Genomic DNA, 27,223 nt, shown 5'->3' with positions numbered 1-27,223 from the left:
TAATGCCTCAGCCACTTTTGAGCTGAAGGGCACAGTTTTTACTAGACGTATGATGCATTGCTCATCTGTAGCCTTTAACCTAGAGAGGTATTTTGCAGTCCCTTGTGAAGATGTAATTCTTGTCTTCCTGGTACCTCACAGTGCAGATGGCAAATGTCATTGATCATCACAGCAGGAAAATACAGGTCGACTCATTCATTCCAGGAGAAAGAGCGCTGGGTTTTAGACAAGGAAGCTCTCGCTCATAATCACTAGCAAAGAAATATGATCGTTCTGTATAGCGGTGCGTTTTGTACATTTGGGTCAGGTATAAAACTGTAACAATATTCCAAGGCACGCTTGTTGAACTGCATGCAATCGCTCTAACCTCATGTACTTTAATACATTTAAAGATTCATCACCAGTGTCAACATCCATTAGGTTCTCAAGGAGTTTTGCATTAACAAATGGAACCTTCATGAAGTAAACCTTGAAACCCAAAATGCAGAGAAAGCATTAGTGCATTCACATTGAAAGAGAAGAGTGAATCAGATGAGCAAAAAGCTTTCAGTACTCTTGTACTGTGTTGATTCAAAGGGTGTTGAGTAAAGACCTGCCTTTTTCTTAGTTTTAATTGTAAATAAATAGACAACGTGACAAAAGAATTCAATGAAAGACTGATTTTAATGAATACTTCAAGTGTAATGTAGACTGGGCAATCAGGGTTGGGTGCTGTAGGAAGTCTCTGGCTGATGAAGAAGTGGCTGGGCTTCATTGGTTTTATCTTGTAAGGTGACAGATGCATCTTTGGCATGCAGCTCGATTTCTGTGAAGGAGAGATCTGCCATCTGTAGACACAGAAAAAGAGAAAACGGACATTTATTATAATTGGCAATGACACCTAAATACATATTCTCTTATATTAGATTATATATAATCTTACACTTCAAACTGTCACTCCACTGTTTTAAAGGAGATGTGCTGACCTGTCATTTCTCATTTCCTTCATAAACAGAAACCTTTATTGGAAAACTAGTACATAATGTGATTCTTATGAAAATTAGTTTTTATGAAAAGTGCAAATTTGATTTTTCCAGGAGGATGGCTAGTTGCATAAACACAGCCACCATGTTGAAGTTCACCCAAAAAGGAAAATTGTGACTCACCCTCAGGACATTCACGATGTTCATGAGTTTTTTTCTTTATCATAACAGATTTGGAGAAATTTAGCAACACATTACAGTGAATGGTGCCGTCATGGTGCGTGCAAACAACTGATAAAGGCATCAGTAGAAATCCACATGACTCCAGTCCATAAATAAATGTCTTGTGAAGTGAAAAGCTGCATGTGTCTATACCTTTAGGATGTTTAAAAAGTCCTCTATTCATAATAATGCTCTCATCTGAATCAGAAGAGATCAACACCATCTTAAAGATCATGATTTGCAGATCAAGCACTGTTTATACGCAAAAACAGTTCTATACAAATATGTTGATGGATTTTGATGTGAGAGGACAACAGAGATTAAAAGATTCTTTCACTGCGGGAAACATTATCAAGAACATTATCATCATATTCTTTGTCCAAAAACAATGGTTTAAATTTAAAACATCTTAATCATTTGTTTCGTATAGCTTTTCACATCAAGACATCATATGGATTCATGCTGTGGATTATTGTGTTTTTTGTGTCAATTCTCATTCTGATGGCACCCTTTCACTATAGTGGACCCATTGTTGAGCAAGTCATATGATGCTAAATTGCTCTAAATCTGCTCCGATCTTTTCCCGATCTTTGATGGCCTGAGGGTGAACCATTCCTTTAAGGCTGACTAGTCTGACCAACTAACAATTGATCAAGGAGTAATATCGTTATTTTCTGTTAAATTTAACATTTCATCACTTATTTCAACAAATTAGGATAAGGTCATTTAAAAAAGACACTTTAAAAAAATATTTGTCTATGTTTTAAGACTACACTGATTTAAAGAAATCGACTTTAAAATCATCCTACCAGACAGAAATGGTTTCATAATTGCATAACCTTTAAAAATATTACAATAAAGTCTTTAATTCATACTTTAATTTCAAGAGAATAGTTATACAACTTCACAACCACAAAAGAAAGAAACAAACATCGACTCATTAATTGAATGACCATTTTTGAGAATACAGATGAACAAAAATAACTCCCTAACAAAGGGAAATACTTTCTGATCTATGTCAGCCTCTAGTGGACAAACCTGAATGTTACACTTAATTAAAAGCATTTCTACAAGCACATTCACATTATTGTATGTTATTGTTCTCTTTTCTGATCTGAATCACTCACCAGAGCCTTAGACATGAGGGATTGCTGCCGTGGACGACACACTGACACAGAGATGAATATGAGAGTAGCAACTATCACTGCAGCACAGGGCAAAATGAAGATGAAACTCACAGCTAGGGGGGAAAGCATATATACATGTGAGAGTGAATGTATAACACACAAAAAAAGCAAACAAAGATTAGTGGGAAATGGCACTGCATAACCAAGTTACAGCCTAATATTTGATGTGATATTTCTTTTGCTGTACATAAGCAGGAACACTTGTGCATTTACGGGGCACACATTTATCTCAAACAATTTTCTGAATTATTGGAAGTAATTTTGCAAGGTGATGTATCACTATGCAATCACATAGGTCTAAGTTAAAAAGTTTAAGTTAATTTGACAAGTAGGCTTATCTTTATGGCAACACACATTTGGAATAATTTATTTTGCTCAGAGTTTAAAGGGTATTGCACAATAAATAACTCTTTTCATCACTACCACCACAAGACAAACCACACATTACATTCCCAAGCAACAGGCCGTGGCATTGTTTATTTTCTGTATAAATCAGTATTTTGAACAAATCTGTTGAATAATGATTCAATCAGTTGCTCATTAAGACAGTCACTTGTCGCCACCTACGGGCTTAACGATGTAGTATAAAAGACACTAAGGAAAAACACATAAAACTAATACAGTCAGTCTAAACCGTGCAAACACTTTAAAGCCGAGTGCAAACAGTGAAAGGCACAGCGCTGTTGGACTGTCTTCACACTTCTGGAATGCTGCTTGACCAATCAAATTGGAGGACTGGAACCAGCGTGTTGAATGAAGGAGTTTATGTTTTTATAATTTTTTTTTAGAATGACCTAATTAATACTTTACACCTCTTTTGCAACCTGTGAGAAGCCATAATGTTTCTTGACAATCTGGAAGTCAAAATGGCATACTGTTGGGTAATTCAGACTTCTTCATGGTGAGGCGGAATGAATCATGAATGAACAATCAGTGGCCTTCAATGCAGACAAGTGATGCTGTTTAGATCCAAATGTGGTCAGGCACAATATCCTGACGCAAACGGTGATTTTTAATGGTCATGTTCATTCACATGGATAATCTTTCAATGCATCACTACATATGTCCCCATAAATATGTCCACATTCACTTTTATCACTTTCATTGAATGCAAAGCAACAGCTTTTGAAATTATGCTAAAAGTCATACATGATGACATAATTTTCATTATAGGTTCCAATTAAACATGAGAAATATGATACTTTATAGGCTAAACAAGGATTTCCACTTAATACAGGAAACTCTTCCAGTGGACTGAAGAAAGGTAAATTGTTTGAGATAAAGTATTATACTTACGGCTACTCTGCACATAGATGTTGTATGACATCTGGAGGTTGCTGATATTGTTTCTCACACTCAGGTCTATGCAATGCGTTCCTACTGATCTGAAGGTGTAGTTCAGATTGAATATGTTCCCGTAGAGCCTGACTAAATTGCAGGAAGTTGGACTGGGTGTTCGGCATTCAGACAAAACTCTCCAGCACAGCCAAACCGGTGGACTACACAAATCACATGCAATAGAAAAAATAATAAAAAGTCAAGTCTGTTGACTTTTTTCAGGATGATGGAGAATAAAAGATATGATAAAAAAAATAAAAGACCTCACAAGTCCCAAATATTTTTTTTTACTTTCTTCAAATGCATTTACCTTCCTCCAACGTGAAAAGATAGACTACTGCTCTGATCAACGTTATAAATTAAAGGTCCTCTCAATTCAACGCTCTTTATGGCATCTACAAAACAAAATAATTTTTGACATGTTAACACCACTGGTACTATAAAGAGTCGGTTAAGAGAGATAATGATTCTGCACCCACCTAACACAGTCAGATCTACAGAGTACAGCCCAGTCATTCTGGAATGTTGGGGTGTATTGGCTTCAATGCTCAGCTGAAATGTGTAGTTCCCTGATGAAGTGTAGTGACATTTCACAAAAGGCACTGGGCCTTTACGCACGTCCCTAAAAAACAATGTCAGCTGTAAAGAAAACCAGTTCAAAGATAAACATTTAGTTTATTGAAATTGATGTATTTATTCACATAACAATCACCCATTGCCTAAGTCCCATGTATATGTGAAAGTGACAGAGCGAAGGGTATGTCTCGAGTCAAAGTGCTCAAATGAAACCAAGGTGGGTATGTAAGATGCCAACTTCCCACTATCCCGCAAGTATGTTGAATCCCCTTCCATTTGACGGAAAATAATCCTTCCTTTGACATTTCCTATAGTGAAATAGACACAATGTAACCACCAAGTAACCAACCAAGTCGAAAGACAAAAGAGGACTAGACATTTTACCAGATATCTGATGGGATAACTCGTCAGGTATCCCAAAAGCAAGAGAGGAAATCAGTGAGAGAACAAGAACACTCCAGATCCTGATGGAAATCAATTTGCAGCTTGCAATGTAAACATTCAACATGAATGTAAAAAATGAAGACCAAACAATTAGTCATAATAGAAAAACACATGTTTATATATGTTAATATACATACCCGTTCATGTGGACTCGTCAGAAGTGATTTCTAAATGTGTACAGACGACAGCTTGTGAAAGTATGACCGAGTCAAGCCTTTTATGTCTTTCACGCTGTTTTGTAAAGGCTTGAAATCATATCCACGTGTTGAATCCTTATGCTCATCTGAATAATGATGTGTGCTGTGATGCCGAAGAAAACATAATTCATGCAGAAACATGGCTAATTCACAAGCTCATTCCTCGACAGACTGCTGGATAGATTTTAAAGGATGCAAAGGTCTCTATATATTATTCCAAAGCTTTTAAAATACGTGGACTAGGAGTGGGCTGCAGCAAGCCCTACGTGGGGACTAGCGCTACTAGTCACACTTTTTGCTTCAGTAGGCTAGCCTATGAATTTACTTTAACTACAACACAACAAAACAAATGGTCACAAAGTGGCGCTCTAAGGTAAAGCTTGAAATGTTTATCAGCTGAATAATCTGATACCTCATGATTTTGATATCAATCTTCGATGTACACATATCACTCTCACTGTCGTGCTTGTTAGGGTACCAGATTCAGTGAGATTGAGGTCTCTGCAGAGTAAAAGAGGGCGTTTCTGAATTTGTGGGTGTTTTCAAACTGCTGGGAGTTTCTTAATCATACAAACAAAATGATCCCCCTTACCTAACCCCACCCCTAAACCTACCATCACTATGACGTCAGCCAATCAGGACAGATGGTCTAAAAACGCCCTGATCTGGTAACTCCCATTACTTTGCTGCAGAGACCTATACTTGGATTCAGTCCACAAAATTGTTTAAATTTTTTCGATTTTTGACAATGAATTAGCTAACAAAATATAAATAAATTAAATTCTAGACCATTGTTTTATTTATTGTCATAAGTTAAAATAATATTTTTATTGTAAGGGCATTATTAACATATATTCACAGTGAAAAAAATAAATCAAAGTTCAGCCCAAATGTCTTTAACAATAACAAAATATAGTTTTTAATAATCATTACAGAATAATCGGAACATAACATTTAGCGAACCCCCCCCAAAAACAAAAACATAAAACATGGCCGTAGAAAGCTGTGACGTCACGGATCCCACCTTTCCACGTGTGGCATGAGGTCGCGCGGAAAGGTTTCATCCTCCTTCAGAGCATCAGTGCAGAGAGTCGTGTTCTTCTCGAGAGCGCTCGGACGCTTCACTCACGTTAACAGGTGGGAAGAAAACACAGCTTTACGATTTGAACGGGGAAAGTTGAATCAAACACATTGTCACCAAGGACGTTTGGAAAATACCTGCAAAAATGTCTCGAATCCCGGAGGACGTGAACAAACTCACCGAGAGCACATATAAGGTAACGTAAATTTAAACTGCATTTATCTTCTTGGTCATCGACGGCGTGTGTATGTAGGTTATATAGTTTGTCATTGACCGCCTATTATTAAACCCAGTACATGCAGCCTCGTGGAAGTTGTGTTGGTTTGTCTGTCTGTTTAATAATGAAGTGTTATTTTATGGCACTCTTACATTTTGTCATTAAGGTATAGAGGCATGAGTGCATTTTAAAGTGCTTCAGTTGGGTTTCTGGGTTGAGTAAAGAAACCAGTTTGTGCTGAACTGTTTCTGTTATGGCATACCTGCTGTTCATTGTTTTGACAAGGGTGTGTTCTTGGGAAATAGCTGAGGAACTGCCCAGAATTACATTGCAGAAGGGCATTTCAATAGAGACTATACTTAAGCAGGACTTTGTTCTCATAGGCAATATAATTAGAATTATAAGTCAATGATTAAACGAGGGTATTTTTAGATAAAGTAGAGGTTTTTTTAGAAAGCGTGTTGTAATTTTTTTTGCATGGACAATACAATGTGATTTACCTAGAACAGGGGAAATGGGAACTTTTAAAATGTAGAAACATGGACAGTTTACCCCAAAATTAAAATTATGTAATTATTTACTCATATTTCATTATATTTCCAAACCTTGAAGAATGTTTTAAGTGTTGTCCATACAATGAAAATCAATGGGGTCCAAAACAACTTTGGATACCACTTACTTGATTGTATAGACAAAAAACTAAAGCATTATACAAAATATCTTCCCTGGGGTAGGTGTATTAATCTGAGTCAGTTTTGAAGTTTCCTCTGTTTCATTCAGCAGCAGTTGGCTGCTTTCCCTGTAATTTTGAAATATGAGTTTTGTTTCCTGCTCTTCCAGAATGTGATGGAACAGTTTAACCCAGGACTGCGGAATCTGGTTAACCTGGGGAAGAGCTACGAGAAAGCAGTGACAGGTAATCACATCAGTTCATTTACAAAATAATAAATATACATAACCCTACATTTTTGCATAAAATATCCCTTAAAAGCTCAATAAGCCTAAAGCTCTGAGAAAAAAAAAAAAATCTGGAATACAGGCAGTCTGGCTACCAGTTCCTGTTAATCAATATGAGTTATTCACTCTCTCATAGCAATGACCTTTGCTGGAAAGGCATATTTCGATGCAGTCTCAAAGATTGGGGAAAATGCGGCCGTATCGCCCGTTTCTAGGGAGCTGGGTGAGTATTACTCTCTAAACCATTACCCAGAGGTCCTAATCTGGCCTTCGCTAATATGTGCTCTGTGCAAAACGAGGCTTAACATTTCTTAGCAGATGATTCATTGTACTCAACATGTCTTGGAATATGCTGTGCCAGTTATTTCCTCATTTTCTCAGTAGAGTTCCACATTTGCGTCTGCTTAAAGCCCCAGACAGGGTTGGCTCTTGTTGACTTTTTGTGACTCAGCATCAGTTTGATTCATATCTTCTGGAAATAATGACAGAGCTTACTGCGATTTATAAACAGCCATCTGTTTAATGGCAACTTTTCATACTCGCCACCGCAGATCCGGTGAAAGAAAATGATACCTTTTATGTGCTTTTTTACAAAGATTAATGGCTTTGTCTTCACATTAATCTGTTAGTTTACCCAAAAAATGGTACACATCGTTCTTAGTACAAATACTTTTTACTTACTGTAATTGAGCTTTTGCTTTCCAGTGAAGTGTTCTTTTGTGATTTACTGAGCTTCACTGGCTTTATCGTTCCTAGTTTTTCCTGGAATCCCTTTCAGACCGCTCAAATGACTACCAGACAGTGTGGATTCTCTCACATGTTTTGCACAGACCGCCAGCAAACACACAAAGTAAACAGTGACTCTGTGAGACTTTGTCTACAAACCTTTCCACCTCTGATCCCATTGAGGAAAGCATCACAGCTCGAATGTTCCAGTGGAACATGCAAATTCTGTGTTTGCCATAAATATTCACATTTATTTTAGTCATAAGACCATGTGGCATATCACCATCTTATGCTGTACCATTCTAATGCTGTAGTGATTACTGGTGCAAACCTTATCTGCAATTTTTCATAATGATCTCTAAGAGTATTAAGACAATGTCTTCCGTATATAAGGAATGCATAGCTTATGACTGCTCGTGACACTTGATCAAGTGAGCATTGTGTCAACATCAACATGCCTGAAAGAAAGTTCTGGATTAGTAATTAATATGAACGGCAGACTGCATGTCTGGGCCAAATGTCTCATCAAATGATACTACATAATGAATTACCATTGTAACTCTCCATTTAGTTCTTAAAGTGATTTCTCTAGGGACTTTAAACATTCAGTCGGAGATGTATGACTGGAATGTAAGAAGTGCTGTTTAGTCACCACCCTTTTTCTTCTCCTTTGCTGACACGCTCTTCTAAAATGAAGACCACGAACATTCACATGTACGTGTACTTTTGTTATTTTAACGAAACAAGTTCCTTAACGTCAAGGTGTTTGACATCTTAAGGTGGAATTGCTTTTGACAGACATATCTTACAGCACTAACGGCAACCAGAATGTGGTTGGTAGGAACATGGCGAATTTCCCAGAGACTGTTTGGTTTAGGTGCTTTGTGATGTGAAGTGAAAAATGTCCTTTGGTGGGAATGTACAATGCTTTGGCAATATGTATCTAAGTATGTCATGCCAATAAAGCAATATGAATTGAATTGAATTGAATGTGGCTATTTATCAACCCCTTAGAGCATTTTACAGGTGAATTTTTTATTTATTTTTTTTGAGATATTTACTGTGGTTGGCAGTAGAACACCACTGACACACATTAATGCTTTTAAACGCCTTTAGCCTTCTCAATAAGCATTAAGGCGAATAAATCAATGTCTAGATTTTTTTTCTCAAAGAATTTTCTTACTCTCCTTGTTATTTATGGTTTAAATTAATATAACATTTTCACTGAATGACTCTTAAGTAATTTTCATCTAAACCCTAGGAAAGCACTTTGACATTAGAAGACAACAAACACAACCAGTTGCCCACAAAGTAGATGTTAATTAAAGTTGCGATGTAAAAAAAAAAAAAAAAAAGTAGCGGTGAATCTTTTCTTTCATACTATTGGTCTTGGCCCAGTCTACCAGTTGTTAATTGAACTGATTGCAAGTTTAAAAAAACCTAAGCATGGATGAATCAATCGCAATAAGATCTATAACGTAAATATAGAAAAAGATAGGGTAAGCTTCCATCTCTTGTTAAACGCACAAGACCCAAGTATTACCAGGTAATGTATTTGAAATGGTAACATTTGTTAAATTTTATTCGTAAAATGTGTGAATGTGTGGAATTTAAAGCCAACATAAAATCTGAATTGACCTTATTTATTTTATTAATGCATAAAACTGCTCTTATTGTGGTCAAATCATCAGTGCACATTATTTCATAGGAAAAAAATCCTTGAACTTGTAGTCTTCAAGCAAAATGATATTATTTGCTATTCCAGTTTGAAACAACTTTTCTTTTCTGCTGATGTCACTTTGGTTGTGTAGGTTTTTGAGTAATGTTAACTAATTAGCCATTTGGGCAATTTTTTAGCAAATTTGTATTGTGTCCATTCTTAAATGTTACGTTTTTTTTTTTTTAAATCGCTGAATATCTGTTTTTACTTTGAAAGTGTCAGATTATGAAAGTAAAATGGATTCCAAACAGCAGCTCATGTTGGTACTAGCTAGCATTTCCTCCATTTGAGGTTGTACATATTTCTCATCAAAATGTTTTCAGTCTGCAAATTTTTCTTTAAATTTTTCCCCCCCTTGGATGTGTCTGTGTTAGGACAGAAGATTTCTCATGCATGTGGCGTTCACAGATCACAGTGACATGCAAATCCCCAAGCCTGTTCTTTTATACCCGAGGCGTTCTAATTTTACTTTACTTTATTTAAAAAAAATAATAATTTAACTGAGTGCACTACTTTTATATTATCCAAACAAATGTAGGTGTACTTGAATGACATATCATGGGAATAGTGTGATTCACACAGTAATTTCAGTTTCTTGTTGTTGTAGCATGGCTTTATTGTCAGAAATCAGGTCTCAGGTCTCTTGTGTAATATTATCTTGTCATTGAAAGCATCGCCTGTCACGTCCAGGCAACCCTCTTCCTTGTCATAGGAATTCATGGCATCAAACTGCTTAAGTGTGATGTTTACACTAAAAATGAGTTGCATAAGAACACCTGGTGTTTTGAATGTATCAATTCTTAAGCCTAATCAATATTATTAATCTGATACACTTGTAATGTTTTGGTGTGCTGTTTTAGGTTGCAAAAATTTTACCTTCCAAAAGGAAAACCATCTCAGCTGTTGGTTTTACCAAATTATTAATCAGAGTCTCTCTGATGTCACTCTCTCATATTTTATATCAAAGATAATATAACAAAACATAATATGGCACACAAACAAGTATTAATTCTGTTTCTGGCAGGTATATTTGCACATTGATATTTCCTTCATTAAATGCTTTTTTTCAAAAATTAAATGCATTTCAAACTGGCATATGCATAATCATAAAGAACACAACACATGCAACTAAACTATGACTTTTCAGCTACTCTTTGATTTTAAATTATCCATTGTAACTAACTGACTACTGTAAAACATCTGAAATAAACATCAAACATCATTCGCATCCCATTTTTTTCTGTAATCTGACATATTTGTGAAATGGGATATTCAAGGTGAAAAATTGTGGGATGGGAATCTGCCACCCTCGTTTTTTTTCCTGATCCAATCAAAGACATTCATTAAGCAGAGTAAAAAGGAATAATGTGCACTGATGGATTATGTGCAAGTTTGAACATGAATATGCATTATGCTAAGTGACTAAATAAATGTAAATTTTAATTTGCATTACACTTTTTAATTTGGCTTTTATACAATCAAAAGTTGATTTTACTGATACCGATTCATCTGCATTTGTAGGCACTACTGATAATCCATTTAGGCTTTCCATAATCCATTGACAGGGATGCCCTGTAACCTTTGTAAGGTTGTGCACTTTTATGCAACATCTCTAGGGGTTGTGAAAAAAAAAAAAAAGGAGCAGGTGCTGACACTCTCAGTACAAAGATGGCATTTACTGACTCTGCTGACCTTGCCATGCTAATGATGCTATAACTGCTGGATGAGTGATAATGCTACAGCTCACCTCTGCTTGTTTGCTGTAAAGTTTGTTTTTATGAGCAGCACTAATGGAGCCCCAGCTAGATGAAATGACACTGATCATACAGAGTAGGAGAATGCATGAAAAATTGTCATAGGGGAGTCATGTACGGAGAAGTTCAAGTCCAAAGTACAAATTCATGCCTCTCCAAAGGCAACTTTGAAAGTTTTCCAGTCGAGATAGAAACAAACCCTATAAATATCAGTAGTAGCAATAATGTTTAATTTTTCTTCTCAGGAGTGGTGTTAATGGAGATTTCAGAAGTGCATAAGAAGGTCCAACTGGAGCTGGAGGAGACTGTAAGTATGCAATATGGTTTAAGATCTTGATGCATCACGTTTTTTTCTTGTATTTCTCTCCAGCTCCAGAAGAAACGGTAGATATTAATAGGTATTCAGTATGTTCCTCGTTAATGTGTAGTTTTAATGCCCTGGTTTCTTCATATAATGCATTGTCTTCGAGTATTAGTAAAATCTTGGTGATTTTTGAACATGACTTTGAGGGTAATTTCCTAAAATTCTGAATTATTAATGTCATTACGACTTATGGAATACACTACCATTCAGGTTTGGGGTCAATAAGGTTTTTTTAAAAATAAATGAATACTTTTATTAATGGATTTATAATGTTATAAAAAAAAAAAAAAAAAAGTTGTAATTTAGAAATAAATTCTACTCTAATTTTAGCCCTCTTATGTAAAGCTCAATTTAAAAAGGGACATGTTTCCTTGAAGACTTAATGTAAAACTCCCACTGTCATACCCAGGTAACATCTTTGCACATGAAATTACATGTGGAACTTTTTTTTATTAAACAATTACAACTGCTGATATTAAGTTAGTGTTGATTATAGCATTATGGTAGCTTTCCTACCTTTAGGATCTGTTGGAATGTAATGGTTACATTCCCAATTAGATTTTTAGGGGCAAAAGGGAAGTAACATTTTTAAAGTAAAGGTTTGAACTTTTCTCAGTCCCAGCACTCAGTACACAAGGCAAGATGCCAGTAAATTAATTTTACAGTAAACAAATGACATGCAGTGCAAAAAGATATCCAAGCAAAACAACTTCAACATGAGAGAAGCATCTCTTCAGGAGTGGTGAAAGTGACATACGGCCAAGTATGGTGACCCATACTCGGAATTCGTGCTCTGCATTTAACCCATCCAAAGTGCACATACACAGCAGTGAACACACACACACACACACACACCCGGAGCAGTGGGCGCCGCAGCATTGGCTGCCCAGTCAAAGCCAAAATAACAAAAAAAGATTACTACCTATAAAAGGAAATCTAGTTAACCTCGAAGGATAAAAATAAATTCAAATAATTCTTACCGGACTTCCTAACTAGCAAAAACAGGAGAAGACAAGGACAAAAGAAAATGGCACCCGACTTCCTACTGCTCCAGCACTAAAAGAAACAGGGCAAACGACTCAAAGCTGTGCACTACATCCACATCACATTTGAGTTTGGTTTGAAATTTAAGCTTAACACATAAAACTGCACACTACAGCCAATATTAAGCTTAACACACACCAACAAGAGCAACACTCTGGGACTGGCAACATCTCAACACACTCATGCTCTTGAGAGAAGGAACCTCTCACTGGCTCCCTCTCTTGATCTTCTTAAATACTGGTTCCTCTTGACATTAACGAGGAGCAGCTGGTAGGTCCAATCACCTAGATTAGGACAGGGAGGAGCACAGAAAATAGGACAAAACATACAACAAAAACTACAACTCCCAGAAGGCCATTGGGTCCACTGGCCGCATATCATGAATGATATACCATGATAATAAAACCCAAATGAATATGTCCTGGATGGAATGTAACAGTAATGTTATTTTTAGTGCATTGGTCCTGTAGCTCTGTTCTCTACTTCTCATCTCACTAATGTGCCAGTGGGCGGGGCCAAAGACGCAATGATGTGGAAGTAGGCATTGCTCTGATTCTGTAGGGCTGAGCTTTTGTCACAGTATTATGTCATACTGAGACAACATCCGAAACACTTCATTTTGGATGCTTGGTTTCAGTCAAAGCTGTTGATGTTTTTATAGTACAATAACCTCTTACATGCCAAAAACTCAGGGAAAATTTGATTTCTCAGTTCATGAACCCTTTAAAATAGAAAACTGTTAATTTAAATAGAGTAAATATGCATTTCACAATAGTACTATTTTTACTGAATTTCTGATAAAAAAATTAGTGAGTATGAGAATATTTCCAAAAACATAAAAAAAATAACTGACCCCAAACGTCTGTAAGGTAGTGTATAAATATGTAAAGTAGCATCATTAGAGCAGTACTAAACATACAAAATGCAATTTTTATGAAATAAACATCTTCAATGAATATTTAAACCTATAAGCAAAACTGTAGCAGGCAGTGCTATTGGAGAAACATTTTAGGACATTGGATTTGCATTTACATTATATTGATTGTATTATATGTATTTGTAACTTCAAACATTCTTGTAGTCACTTGATATTGAAGCTTCAACATAAATGCTGACATTATAAATCATAAAATAATATTTTGCCTTTGGGATAGTGTGTGTTCTGAACCTATCTGAGGTATGTGACTGTATTAAGGGCTGACCCTTACACTTTCAGAGCATTTCTTCCTCCCAAACCATTTTTTAATCAGATGATCTTAGGTATTCAGACTCTCAGTGTTGTGAATATTTAGCTACCTAAGCTGATAAGAGAGCCCTTCTGTTCGACTTCTCTAAATAATGTTATCATTGTTGTGGAATTATAGGGTGAATAATGCAATTTCACTTATTGATTATTATCGCTCTTTGGTGATTTATCTCCATTAACCTTGTTGCTACAGTTCAAGAGGTTCCACAGAGAGCTCATCACTGAACTGGAAAGGAAAACAGATATGGATATCAAGTACATGAATGTAAGTAACGTTCAATCAAGCAATACTTCCCATTCCCATACCAGTGCAAGCAGGGACAGCTCATGAACATGGTGGTATTACAATCCCTCTAGGCCACTTTCAAAAGATACCAGTCAGAACACAAATTGAAGCAAGACTTTTTAGACAAATCACAGGCTGACCTGAAGAAACTGCGCAGAAAAAGTCAAGGGAAGCATTCATCCAAGTATGAGATCAAAGAAAATGAGGTGAGGTTTCTTGTATTTTTATTTTATTTATTTTATTTTTTATGAAATTGCAGTCTTTTCTGTCTGATCATTTAATCGTATACATAGCTGTTCAGTTTGTAGTCCTACATTTTGGAAGAAAATGAGCAATTAGCTGAAAATTTGTATTTTTGAGCCATTTTTTCCTTCTGTAATTTCCCCGGGGTTTTAGATGAATATTACTTGAACTGACTTACAGATTTTCTCAACATAAATGCTGTGTGCACTAAGTTGCTTGAAGTTGCAAGAAACGAAAGTAGCAACAGATCTTTTTTCATATTTTGATGTATGAGTGTAACTGATTATCGAAAAAGAAAAAATGTGGATAGGACTTGTAGGACTTAAATAGGCAGGGACGTGGTTCTGTGCATCGGTTGTTGATTGGATTTTGAGATGTGGGTGTTGCTCTCAAAAATGAATGGCAGATGAATCACCAGAGAGAAGTCTGTCATGAAATATCCTTGAGTGAATAGAGATGAGATAGCCTCGTGGGCAGCGTGTCGACATGTTGCGCTTCGGGCGTCCTGTGTTGGAGTCCCGGCTTGCGGACCTTTCCCAACCCCCCCCCCCCCCCCCCTCTCTCTCTCCAACTTCGTTTAAAAAAAAAATGATAATAATGAAGACTGCAATTATAACAAGGATGTGTTTACATGCTTGATGAGTCAACCATTATAGTCCTTATATAGAAACATTTTTAAAACAACAACAGTGACTTCAAAATTCATTGGACAGTTTGTAATTTATTTTGTAGGACATAAGGTGGAATTTTTTCCAAGTAATATTCAGGACAGACATTATATTACTCGCCAATCCAAACCTACTATTCTTTTTTTTGTTAACAACTGTTTAAGTTTTATTTTCTGGAACGGTAGTACAAAAAATTAATTTAACACCCATACCAACCCATCCCACCCTTTGGTAGACTCAAAAAATAAATAGATAAATAAAATAAAATAAATAATAAAGACATTAATATTAATAGATAAATAACAATACAATTATTTTTACAAAGATTTTAGAAAAGAAGACACAACATTAAAAGCTGAATGCCATGAATTTACAGTTTTCACGTTAGATCCATTATCTCGATGGAACTCTCTACTTCTCGTATAATGTTCAACAAATACACAGTCCAGGTTCATCTGTGAGGAGGATTCCAGCGAATGACAAGCAATTTTTTTGCTGCTGTGAGAGCAGCTAACAGTAAAGATCTTTGTTGGACGGACAAGGTGAAGTCCCAAAAGTCATTCATGAAAAAATGGCACAGAGTCAAACATATCTCAGTACCCAACAAATATGATAGGTCCAGTGAGAGCTGAGTCCAAAAAGGTGAGAGAGAGAGGGGCACTCCCCAAAAAAAATGCAAAAACGTGCCTAAAACTCCTTGGGAACAGAGATTACACTTAGGAGAAGACCACAGATTCATATAAAAACATTTCAATGGAGTCAAGTAAACCCTATGCAGAAATTTCCAATTAATCATTTGGTGATTAGGGTTTTTAGAAGACAATTTAAACATACCCCATACCTGATCGGAAAATAAAACATGCACATCCTCATTAAGATCCTTAGCCCAAACAGTAGTAATAGATAAAGGTTTGTATGAATGCTCAAGAAGAAAGAGATAGATGACTGAAGCAGAGGAGGGAGATTCCTCAGAAGGAAGGATTAGTTTGAGCAAAGGGTGAACAGACAGTTGAGAGTTAAGGCACCCCATACGCCCGTAGGGCCGATCTAATACGCAAATACATAAAAAAGGAGGTGCCTGGCAGATTATATTGAGTTTTAAGATTCTGGAAGGATTTGAAACCACTATCATCATAGATATCTCCCAGAGTGTTTACTTTACTATGAGTCCATTGCAGACAATGAAATGGAGTACTGCCTGACAAAAGGTTATTATTGTGGAAAATAGGCGAATGCCTATACCATTTTGTAACTAGTTGTGAACGTCTTTCAACCAAACCTACTATTCTAAAAGCAAATAGAAAGTTCTCGAGGAAAGCCATCACAAAGGGCTGTACATGAAAAATGGGAACAGCTCTATTCAATTAAGTTTCTGGCTCAATATCAGAAACATGATTTGATATTTGCGCTGAATCTGTTGCAGTAGATTTTAATAGTCAGTTTTAATAGCTTAACAGTCACCATTGTGTTCCTCCTTTCAAAGGCACATTGTTTCTTTGAATAGTTTGCAATGGAAACCTTTTTATGTAATGTGTTTGCTTCAAAGTTTATTTCAGTCTTGTTTTGAGACAGATGTCTGAAAGAAAATTGAACTGAGTTTAACAAAGCATCACTCACAATCATGTAAATTGTTTTCACTGAAGAAATAAAATATTAGGAATGAAGAAATCAGATTAAAATGATTTTCAGTCATTGTGTGATTTGTGTTTTCTTTGCAAATCACAATGAGTCTGAAATTAGTTTAAAATTGCCATTGTGTAAACAGTATCAAACTTAAAATAATAATTTTGGATTGAAGCCATATGATAGCCATATGGGAAAGTGCTCTGACATATGATGAGGTTGCTTTTTTGGGCAACTTGAGTTTTAGTCCTGGCTTGAGGTGCTTTCTTGATCAAATTGCCCTCTCTCCTCTTACATGATTTTCTGTCTGTCCCTCTACTGTCCTATCCAAAATTAAGGCAAAAAAGCCCGAAAACATTTTGGGTGGGGTCAAATGAAGTACATATTTGAAAACCTGTTTCCCATCATGTAAATATCTATATTTTGAGCTGATGAGATGTAATTTATCTTAACTGGGACTGAAATCTCATCCAAAAAGATGTCAAGTCTAGCCATGAAGTCATATCATTCGTATTTGTAATGCGCTGCTGTTGTTAAAGCCACTGAGAGACAATACTCTGAAAGTGAAGGACTTTCTTGTCCAGACATCATCTGCAAATAAAAAAATTATTCTGAAAACAACTCCAAGGAAACAAGCAACGTTCACGGTCACTATGACAACTTGCACAGAACTATAATAGCGAGGGGAATCCTGGGAAGAAGATCAGAACTCTGTTTCTGGTGTCATTTTCACAGGTCTACTGGGCAGCAGCTCTGTTCTATAAAAGTAATGAATCCTCAGTCTGGAAAGAGAGTTACTCATGAGAAGATTTCTGCATTAGCATGAGGTGTTGACTATGTGGACTTCATAATGAGATGATTGATGTCTCATTTTATTGAACGTGATGTTTTGTTTGTTTCTCAATGCAGTATGTCCCAAAAAAGGTTTATTTCAAGCAAGAATTCAAGAATATATCTGTTCCTTGCTAGCTGACAACTGTGAGAATGATGTGATGCCATATTTTATCATCATTATTATCTTTAGTGTGTGGAGACCATCTCATCCCGGCAGACAGACATGCAGAGGTTTATTGCAGAAGGATGTAAGGAAGCTCTGCTGGAAGAGAAAAGGAGGTTCTGCTTCTTAGTGGAAAAACACTGTGCCTTCACCTATCAGCTAACAGCCTTCCACGACAAGGTGACCCCCTGTAAATATTCAGCTTTCTAAATTAATAAATATCAAACTCACTGATGCTCCAGTTAATGTTGTTAGACGTGGCAGCAACAAGAAATCAGAAGTAATGTGACAATACTGTTGAAAAATCTGGAGTTGATAAGATTTTTGATTGCATTTGAAAGAAGTCTCTTATGCTCACCGTGGCTGCATTTATTTGATCAGAAATACATGATGGCAATGCTGAATTCTCAGAAGCCATGACCCAGGTTTTTAGTGTCACATCATCCTTCAGAAATTCTATTATGTTGATTTGGTGCGCCAGAAATATTTCTGATAATTATCAATGATGAAATCATTTGTGCTGTTTAATATTTTTGTGAAACTATGATACATTTTTTTTAATAGGAAGTTCAAAGGAAATATTTTGTAATATTACTTTTACTATTACTTTTGATCAATTTAATGCATCCTTACTAAATAAAAGTATTAATTTGCTTCCAAAAAATAATACTGACCTTTTGAATGGTAGTTTACCTTGTTTTGCCTTTCTTCCTTTGAACAGTTTTTGCACTTTTCCCCCACAGGCCAAGGAGATGCTGACCGTCACACTGCCCAGCTGGCAAGATAAGTGTACCGATGCCACCAGGGTGCCCGACACAGTGATATCCATGATTGAGGGTCTGCAGATTCCAATGACAGTCCTACCAGAGTCCTCGCCTACGTTGGAGCACAGTGACAGGGTTAGTCTCACACAGAAGAGAATGTACCACCATTAATATATGAGTATGTGTAAATGCTACTTTTTTTGTTTGAGAGCTACATAAAACTTAGTTGTTTAAGTAGAACACCAACAGATTGAGTTTTGTTCAAAACGGCACACTGACTTGAAGGTCTCTGTGTTGTTGCATTTTTTCTCCTCAGACCAATTCCTATTCAATTGTTCCGCCCCCGGCCCCATCACTCAAAGCCCACACAAGCCCACTGGCCAGCATGTTCTCCCAGGACTTTCCTAAAAGCCCCATCTCATCAGAGCAGTACTCAGGCAAGCTGACAGCTTCTTACACTTTGATCTAATCAGACTTAATTTCTTCCGCTCTCAACAATCAAGCGTACTAGTCTTTGTGTTGATGAGGCATTCCTTGAAATGTTGCTGTGATTACTGATCTAGCTGATTACTGCCACGAAATATCTTTCGTTAATATCACGTAAATTGCACTTTGCAATCTACAGATCAAGACAGCCTAGATGGAAACGGCTTGTCTAGGTCTGAGTCTGTGTCTAGCGGTATGGATATGGCGAAGAAGACCAGGGTGCAAACTATCTTCCCCCACACAGCAGGGAATAACGAGACCCTGCTGAGCTTTGATGATGGAGACATCATTACACTGCTTATTCAAGAGGAGAGGGATGGATGGCTGTATGGAGAACTAGAACACACTGGACAGTAAGTGAACCATTATATAGGACTGCTTGTTTTTCATCCTTAGATAAAGAGATAGTTTGCTCAAAAATGAAAGTTATTGCTACATTACTCACCCTCATGACGTTCCAAACCTGTATGACTGACTTACTTTCTTCTGCGGAACGGTAAAAAAAGAAAAGAAAAAAATATTATGTATAATGGATATATATATATATATATATATACATACATACATACATACATACATACATACATACATACATACATACATACATACATACATACATACATACATACATACATACAGTGGTGGTCAGAATTATTGGCACCCTTGGTAAATATGATCAAAGAAGGCTGTGAAAAATAATATGCATTGTTAATCCTTTTGATCTTTTATTAAACAAATTCACAACAATCTAACCTTTCATTGGAGAATAAGAATTTAAAATGGGAGGAAATACCATTATGAAATAAATGTTTTTCTCTAATACAAACTGGCCACAATTAACGGCACCCTTTTATTCAATACTTTTTGAAACCTCTATTTGCCAGTTTAACAGCTCTAAATTTTCTCCTATAATGCCTGATGAGGTTAGAGAACACCTGACAAGAGATCAGAGACCATTCCTTCATCCAGAATCTCTTCAGATTCATAGCTCCATGATGGTGTTTCTTCTCTTCAGTTCACCTCACTCATTTTCTACAGGGTTCAGGTCAGAGGACTGGAATGGCCATAGCAGAAGCTTAGTTTTGTGCCAAGTGACCCATTTGTGTTGTTTTTGAGGTTTGTATTTGGATTATTGAATGGTTGAAGGATCCAAACATGGCCCATTATAAGATTTCTAACAGAGTCAGTCACTTGTTGAGTTTTTTATCTGTTGGTATTTGATAGAATCCATGATGCCATGTGTCTAAACAAGATGTTCAGGACCTCCAGCAGAAATATAGACCCACAACATTAAAAATATATATATATATAAAAATATAAAAAATATATCAGTATAATTTCATTGTACACATGGGGTACTTTTTTATCCCTGTGTGCACCAAACCCATCGTGAGTGTTAGCTGCTAAAAAGCTATTTTTTTTTGTTTCATCTGACCATAGAAGCCGGTCCCATTTGATGTTCCAGTCGTGTCTGACAACTGAATATGCTGGAGATTGTTTTTGGATGAGCTAGGAGAATTTTTCTTGAAACCTTCCCGAACAACGTGTGGTGATGTAGGGGCTGTTTGACAATTTTTTTTAAAGGTTTTCTGACCCCGATACTCATCTATTTTCTACAATTCTCTCTTTTCAAATTCTCCACCTCACCATGCATTAGGACGATATAGACACACGTCCTCTTCCAGGCAGATTTGTAACATTTTCTGTTTATTGGAACCTCTTAATTATTACCCTGATGTTGGAAATGGGAGTTTTCACTGCTCTAGCTTTTTTTCTTAAAGCCACTTCACTAATTTGTGAAGCTCAATTTTCTTTTGCTGCACATCAGAAATATATTCTTTGGTTTTTCTCATTGTGATGGATGATTAAGGGAATTTGGACTTTGCTTTTTCGCCTATTTATATTCCTGTGAAACAGGAAGCCGTGTCTGGATAATTTCATGTTCATAATCCCTCTGGAGTGCTCAAAATTGTAAATATTAATGGGAATATACTTCAGAGATATTTAACTGATAATAATTTCTAGGGGTGTCAATAATTGTGTCCAACGTGTATTTGAGAAAAACATTTCTTTCATAATGAGATTTCCTCCCATTTTCAAGTTTTAGTTCAATGAAAGGTTACGTTTCTTTATTTTTTATTTTTTTTATTTTTATGAAAGATCAAAAGGATTAATGATGCAGATTAATTTTTACAGGCTTTTTTGTTCACATTTGTCATATTTATACACAGTAGTCAACATCTGAAGTGGATCAAAACCTCTCATCAAAGTTGTCCTAAAACCAAAACAATACCCATTCTTGTCTTAGGACAACTTTGATTTTTTTGATCCACTTCTAATGTTGAGTACTGTGTATATATATATATATATATATATGTATATATGTATGTAAGTGTGTGTGTGTGTATATGTATGTACACACACAGTATAGTTGACTTGAATGTTAGCAACATCAGCTTTCCTTAGCTGGAAAGACTGGTTACATGTTTCTGTTCATTAGATTTACTCTGTTAATTTGCAGAATTTGGTGAGACATGTTCAACATGTCAGACATGTTAGAGGTGCTTGTGTATGTCATTGAGAGGAAACAAACATGCTGCTGCCATAAGCCTGTGCATGGGCCTAAATTTAATGCACTTAAACAAAACTGTTGCCTTCAGTTAGACACAGAATGCCGACATGGGTACACCTCAGACAGGAGTTTGTTAGCATGAAACTTCATAGGAATTTAATTTTATTCTTGCATTTAGTAGTTTTTAAATTATGTGTGAAATCAACATTTATGCTATTTAGTTAAGAATTAATTGGTTCAAGTTCATCCACAGAAAAAAAATTATTGTAATATTTAGTCAAAATCTGCAAAACTGCTTCCCCTCTGCAATGGTGTTTCTTCTCGGACTATCCCCTCCAATCGTCAGTCTGCTGCGAGCTGTAGATGTCAAAAAATGACCTGCCCTCTATTTTTTTTCTAATTCAATTTTTTGAAATATATCTGAAGTATGTACTGAAGTTAAGCAGGTCTGAGTTTCTGGTTCACACAGACTTTAACAACAAACACGAGGAAAACTTTTGTACTGTGCAGCTCTGCTTTATATTCAAAATTCTCAGAGACAGCAAAAAAATGAGCTCAGATACACATAATAATAATAATAATAATATAATTTATGTGCAACTAAATTTATGTTAACCTGTTCATCATTACTGTAAAGCTGAATTTCAGTTGATTTGGTTAGATTCAATTAAACGTTGTTCTTTTTTGAGAATGACAATTTTTGCAATTCCTTTTGCTGACACTAAAAACAATGTTTTAAAGCTAACAGGTGCATCTGTTCTTTGTATTAACGTGCATTTAATCATTCACCCATAGCAACATACAAACGAGAGGTCAAATGATCTTACTGCAGTGGAGGCATCAGTGGCTGTGCTTTGTGTGGTCTTATACTTGTTTGTGTTGCATATTTTAATGAGCAGCTCTGCCATTTCAGAGGTCTAAGGTCCACAGATTTTCCCCTTACTACCCATTATGCTGTCACCACTATTTTGAGAAGTGAAAATGTTTTAATGCACTAACGCACTCTTGAAGGCTCAGTTCAAAGTTATGCACAGCTGGCGGTGTGACAGTTCCTAAGCAACCAAAACCTAATGTAATCTTCGTGGTACATGGTGTTTCACTTTACATTTGTGCCAATACAGTGGTTTTTGATTGGTCATACAGTAGTTGAAATCAAAAAGCCTTAATGCATATAGAAATTGAGCCGGTACCCATTTTTGTTAGAAAATCATGATGCATATGATGGATATTTTTTGTTTTTAATTGCAGACGGGGCTGGTTTCCCTCATCTTATTGTCAGGCTTACAATGAGCCAGTGATTGCCAACAGGTGAGTCTGCGTTTCCTTTGAATTTGAGTGAAAATCATGTGATTTCAGCTGAAACTAACAATGTTTATTTATCCATTAACAGAACAGTAATACATCAATTTATGTATTTTATTCAGCAGAGTTGAAAGCCCATTGCGTAGCCAGAATGTGACTGATCCAGAGCAGCCGGAGGAAGACGAGGAGGAGGAACCCGTGTTGCTGCCCCCGCCTGACTACAGTGACTCATCCAGGGACAGGCCCATCAAGCCCTCCACTCCCTCTCCACAGAACATGGTAAACACACTGTGCTGGCGAATAGGAAAGCTAAGTCCAAAGGTAGTTGGAAAAGCAGCCGTTTTCTGTAAAAAGAGACGAAGAGGAGTATCTGGGCCTCTTATCCTTTTGTGTTTGACATAAAGTAGACAAAGTCATTGGTGTATTCTGAGAGGAAGTCCCCTGATCGGATCAGGTTTCCTTCTACGGTAAACGTGAAACCTCTATTACTTGCACAGAGGGTGCACGTAGAAAATGCAAACAGTGCAGTTTGAAGATGCATACCACACTGTTGCTTTATAAAATATTTAACTTGGCTGAAAAAAAAAAAAAAAGTAAAGACATTACAAAATATCTCTTCAAATAAATATTATTTTAAAAATTTGTCAAAAAATGTTCAACATCGATAAGAAATGTTTCTTGAGCACCAAATCGGCATATTACAAATAACAAATAAATGCCGCCTTGGTGAGCTTCAGAGACTTTCAAAAAAAAAAAATACATTAAATATTTGTAATATGAAAAATAAATATATAAGACTGCACTATTTTTAAGTCACTAATCATTAAAAAATAAATTTGAGACACTCATCATGTAAACTCTTTGTATAGACGGTGTAGATGTTCTTCCATTGAAGCTCAAGATGCTCTTTAGATGATCTCAAATCATGCTGGAGAAAATGATCATCAGGTTTTACACAAACTTGAGAGCTGCTGTCATTCTGAAATTCTTGTTAAATTTCAAATTCAACTTTTATCTCAAATTATTGCTTCTAATATGATTTGTAACCAATTTCTTTCAATTAGAAAATAATGCAAATAAGTGTTATGTAATATAAAATTATGTAAAGTATTTTCACTAGTCTCTTTTGGACCCAGCTATATTTCTTCAGCTAACATTAGACTTTGAATTTTACAAATTAGATCAACATAAGTGGAAATAACCACAAAATGATACATTCTAAGACCTGCAATAATGTAAACTTTGTTCTTTGCCAGGGGGCCTAGGGAGGGGTAGATGAATGCTCTGCATTACTATCATTGTGAAAAATAAAAAGACATCTGAAAAATGCTCCCTACCTGGTTTTCACATTGTGAGGGAGAGTTGAGATATTTAAAGCTATATTATATCAGCTGATATCAAACTGAATCTGAATATCTGGCTCCCTCTTCTGAATGACCTCAAGCCACGTGTACTGCCTCAGGACACTGAGATCAAATTGAAAGTGTTTGGTCACAAATAATTCACCTTGAATGTGATCATGTGATGATGATTCTAGTTCTTAAACTACGCTATAAAAGGAGTCATGTGGAGTATTTTTATTTTTTTTTTAGAGCTGGGGGGTGGTAAGCATGGTGTACTTTTGTACTTTGTGTTATGTTTGTATGTTTTTGGGAGTTTTTTAGCTTTATTTTTGCAGGGTTTTTTTTCATTATTTTGATAGGACAGTAGAGTAATGACAGGAGGGGAAGTGGGAGAGAGAGGGGGGTAGGGGTCGGGAAAGGTCCCCGCATAGTTTTTTTTTTTTTTTTGGATTCTTTTTTAGAGCTTGAGAGCCTGTGGTCATAATTCATTGTTCATAATAAAAAGAGTCATATTGGGTACTTTTATGGTGTTTTTGTTTGTTAGTTTGATAATATTGGGTGTTTGACAGCCTGTGGTCAGTATGAATTGTAGTTTGGAAAATTTGGAATGACATTAGTGAGTAATTCACGAGTTCACACTTACATATATTTAGCACGAGTTACGTAATGCGTATTTGGCGAGTATGGTAATACGTAGTTGGCGTGCTGTCCTGGGGAAGGGATCTGAGCTCGGGAATGGCCCGAACCCAGAGTATCCCCCCGTGGTATGGTGAGAACTTAGTGATATTGGTGGAGAAGGGGTGGTGGAGGGATGCTGATAGACCGTCAAATGAGTGGAGGTATGTCAGCTGTATTTATGTCCGTGAGTTGATTGACTTGATTGCGTACCACTTGTGTTTAATTAGGCTAAGTATCTGACGTGCTCCTCCCGAACTTTGTTAATAAAACATCATATAATGTGTTAAATTCTGAGTGACCTACACCTGTAATATGAAATAAGGCCTGCCTTGGACCGATTTTACCTCTAGAATACTCCCAGTACACCCTTCTCTTATTCATAAAGAAACATGCATGTTCCCTGACTGTTTGCAGTTCATAATCACTTTAAGTGGTTATGATTAGATTTTCAACACTCAGACAGCGAAAGCAAGCGTTTCAAGATTATCAAGATTCGTGACGCATATGATGAGGTCATAGGACACTGCGATTGTTCCAGGTACTTAGTCGGCTGGTGAAGTGACCGAATTATGTACTGACATCCTAACCGAACCAGCTTGACAGGGAAAATACACTCTGCACTTTAAGTTCTAAAGAATAGAATCACGGTTTATGCTGATCACTTTTTATTCTTATTTTTGTGTTTGCAGCAGGCATCTTTGCCAAATGGTCATGCTGTGCCACCATTCCTTGGGTGAGTATCTTTTAACAGAATTAATTATCAGTATTACTACAGTGCACTAGCATTTAACCCATTCTCTGCAATCACAATGTCTGTTTTCCTCATTAGGGGTGGGAATCCATTTGCCACGGTCAAACTACGACCCACCATCACAAATGACAGATCTGCACCAGTCATATGATGAGACTGCATGCAGCCCCTGCCCTGATGTGAAGTTGTGTCTCAGAGGTTTTGCCTATATTGATGCATTGCAGATATGGCAATGGAACCAAAAGAAAGGGTTCTGTTTCAACATCAATTTTAATCCTTAAAGTTTCTAAAAATGCAAACCAGCAGATTAAAATTTCCAGGAGGCATTATTTATAAGAATTTTAGACTTTGATTAAATTATTTTAAATTGTAACTGGATTCATACACTTGAGTTTCCAAGAGAATGCACAGCACCAAACAGGCTCTTGAATAGCTATTTTCTGACCATATTGGTCCTCTATGTCTGGGGCCTTGTAAAGGTAAGCCGAAAACCCAAATGTATATTTTAAGGTTGGAGTATTGCAGCCCCTAATTAGAAATACATCGCATAACCAGATCATATTTCATTTCAAAATCCAGTGAAGTAGTGTGAGGTTTGCCAAAGTTGCCAAAGTGTTTTGTTTGGTATGGATTAATTTTAGCCTGTTTTTCTTATACATTGTCATGGTTTCGTTGTTTTAAAATGTTTATGGATTCCTTATCCTTTTACACATTTAAAGGAGGACAAAGTAAAGACACTTTATTCCTAATGTTAAAGATGAGTGCAATGTGTGGTGATAACTTTCTTACTAGCTGCACAGTTGAATGTTGGCTTTAGCTGGACATCAGCTTCAAACTCATGAGCGTTCTTCACTATGGAAGAGAAATCCTTGGGTCCTAAGTAAATACATATAGATTTTTTTTAACGAAGTCTTGTAAATTTGTGTACATGTTATGGCTTAGCAAGCATGTCATCATGTAGGGGATACATTCTTTTCTTTCATACCCTTTTCTTTTTGTGCTGTGATATTGATTCATTGCCCCATTTCTTCTCAAACCACATTACTCCGAAATAAAGATATGTCTATTTGAAATGTGTTAGATATTATTTTACCATTGTTCTGTTAGATTTTCTCAGAAAATATGCTATTCTCAGTAATAGCTGGCCTTCCTTACAGGATAAAGATGAATACTTATTCTCTCTAGATTATAAAGTTTTCATTTTCTAACACACTTTACTAATCCCATACCCTATAAAAATGCTGTATTGCTTAAACTGGTGCTGGTGAGTAAGACATTTGCTGTGTTCATTGTAAAAATCTGAATCTGACATATGAGGTGAGAGTATCCTGCATGTTGTAAAACTGGATCATGTCAAATAGCAGATAAAGGATTTGCTTCAGCACTTTTCTTAAATTTTGTAGTCAAGGCGGCGACTTCCAAAAAATAGCAGCTATATTTGCGTTGGGTGTTTCTAATCAGATTTTATCACAGAA

At 36.3% G+C, this 27,223-nt stretch overlaps 2 protein-coding genes across 5 annotated transcripts; one reads left to right on the top strand and one right to left on the bottom strand.

The window, feature by feature from the left end:
- Nucleotides 1-646: 646 nt before the first annotated feature.
- Nucleotides 647-5,411, bottom strand: LOC306857737 (transmembrane protein 130-like). Of its 3 annotated transcripts, XM_079397858.1 has the most exons (9): nucleotides 5,339-5,385; nucleotides 4,867-5,029; nucleotides 4,670-4,749; nucleotides 4,422-4,593; nucleotides 4,189-4,331; nucleotides 4,020-4,104; nucleotides 3,668-3,870; nucleotides 2,312-2,424; nucleotides 647-827 (listed from the first exon to the last, which is right to left on the bottom strand). In XM_079397858.1, exons 2-9 carry the CDS (start codon nucleotides 4,872-4,874, stop codon nucleotides 699-701), a joined length of 933 nt encoding a protein of 310 aa, XP_079253984.1. In that variant the 5' UTR covers nucleotides 4,875-5,029; nucleotides 5,339-5,385; the 3' UTR covers nucleotides 647-698. The 3 variants fall into 3 exon arrangements, with proteins under 3 accessions (XP_079253984.1, XP_079253983.1, XP_079253982.1); XM_079397857.1 differs by having other exon boundaries at nucleotides 4,867-5,402; XM_079397856.1 differs by having other exon boundaries at nucleotides 648-827; nucleotides 4,670-4,770; nucleotides 4,867-5,411.
- A 577-nt stretch (nucleotides 5,412-5,988) lies between these two features.
- baiap2l1a (BAR/IMD domain containing adaptor protein 2 like 1a) lies at nucleotides 5,989-27,130 on the top strand. Of its 2 annotated transcripts, none has more exons than XM_079397813.1 (14): nucleotides 5,989-6,203; nucleotides 7,065-7,140; nucleotides 7,318-7,404; nucleotides 11,627-11,688; nucleotides 14,229-14,300; nucleotides 14,393-14,527; nucleotides 17,880-18,032; nucleotides 18,596-18,751; nucleotides 18,933-19,053; nucleotides 19,242-19,455; nucleotides 22,923-22,982; nucleotides 23,102-23,255; nucleotides 25,687-25,730; nucleotides 25,827-27,130. In XM_079397813.1, the coding sequence occupies exons 1-14, from the start codon at nucleotides 6,153-6,155 to the stop codon at nucleotides 25,897-25,899; spliced, it is 1,458 nt and encodes a 485-aa protein (XP_079253939.1). In that variant the 5' UTR covers nucleotides 5,989-6,152; the 3' UTR covers nucleotides 25,900-27,130. The 2 variants fall into 2 exon arrangements, with proteins under 2 accessions (XP_079253939.1, XP_079253938.1); XM_079397812.1 differs by having other exon boundaries at nucleotides 23,099-23,255.
- The last annotated feature ends 93 nt before the right edge of the window (nucleotides 27,131-27,223 follow it).

This window comes from Barbus barbus (genome assembly GCF_936440315.1).
Source record: "Barbus barbus genome assembly, chromosome: 38".
Classification (NCBI taxonomy): domain Eukaryota; kingdom Metazoa; phylum Chordata; class Actinopteri; order Cypriniformes; family Cyprinidae; genus Barbus; species Barbus barbus.
The sequence above is the reverse complement of the archived record's forward strand: the minus strand, read 5'-3'. Positions and strand labels throughout refer to the sequence as shown.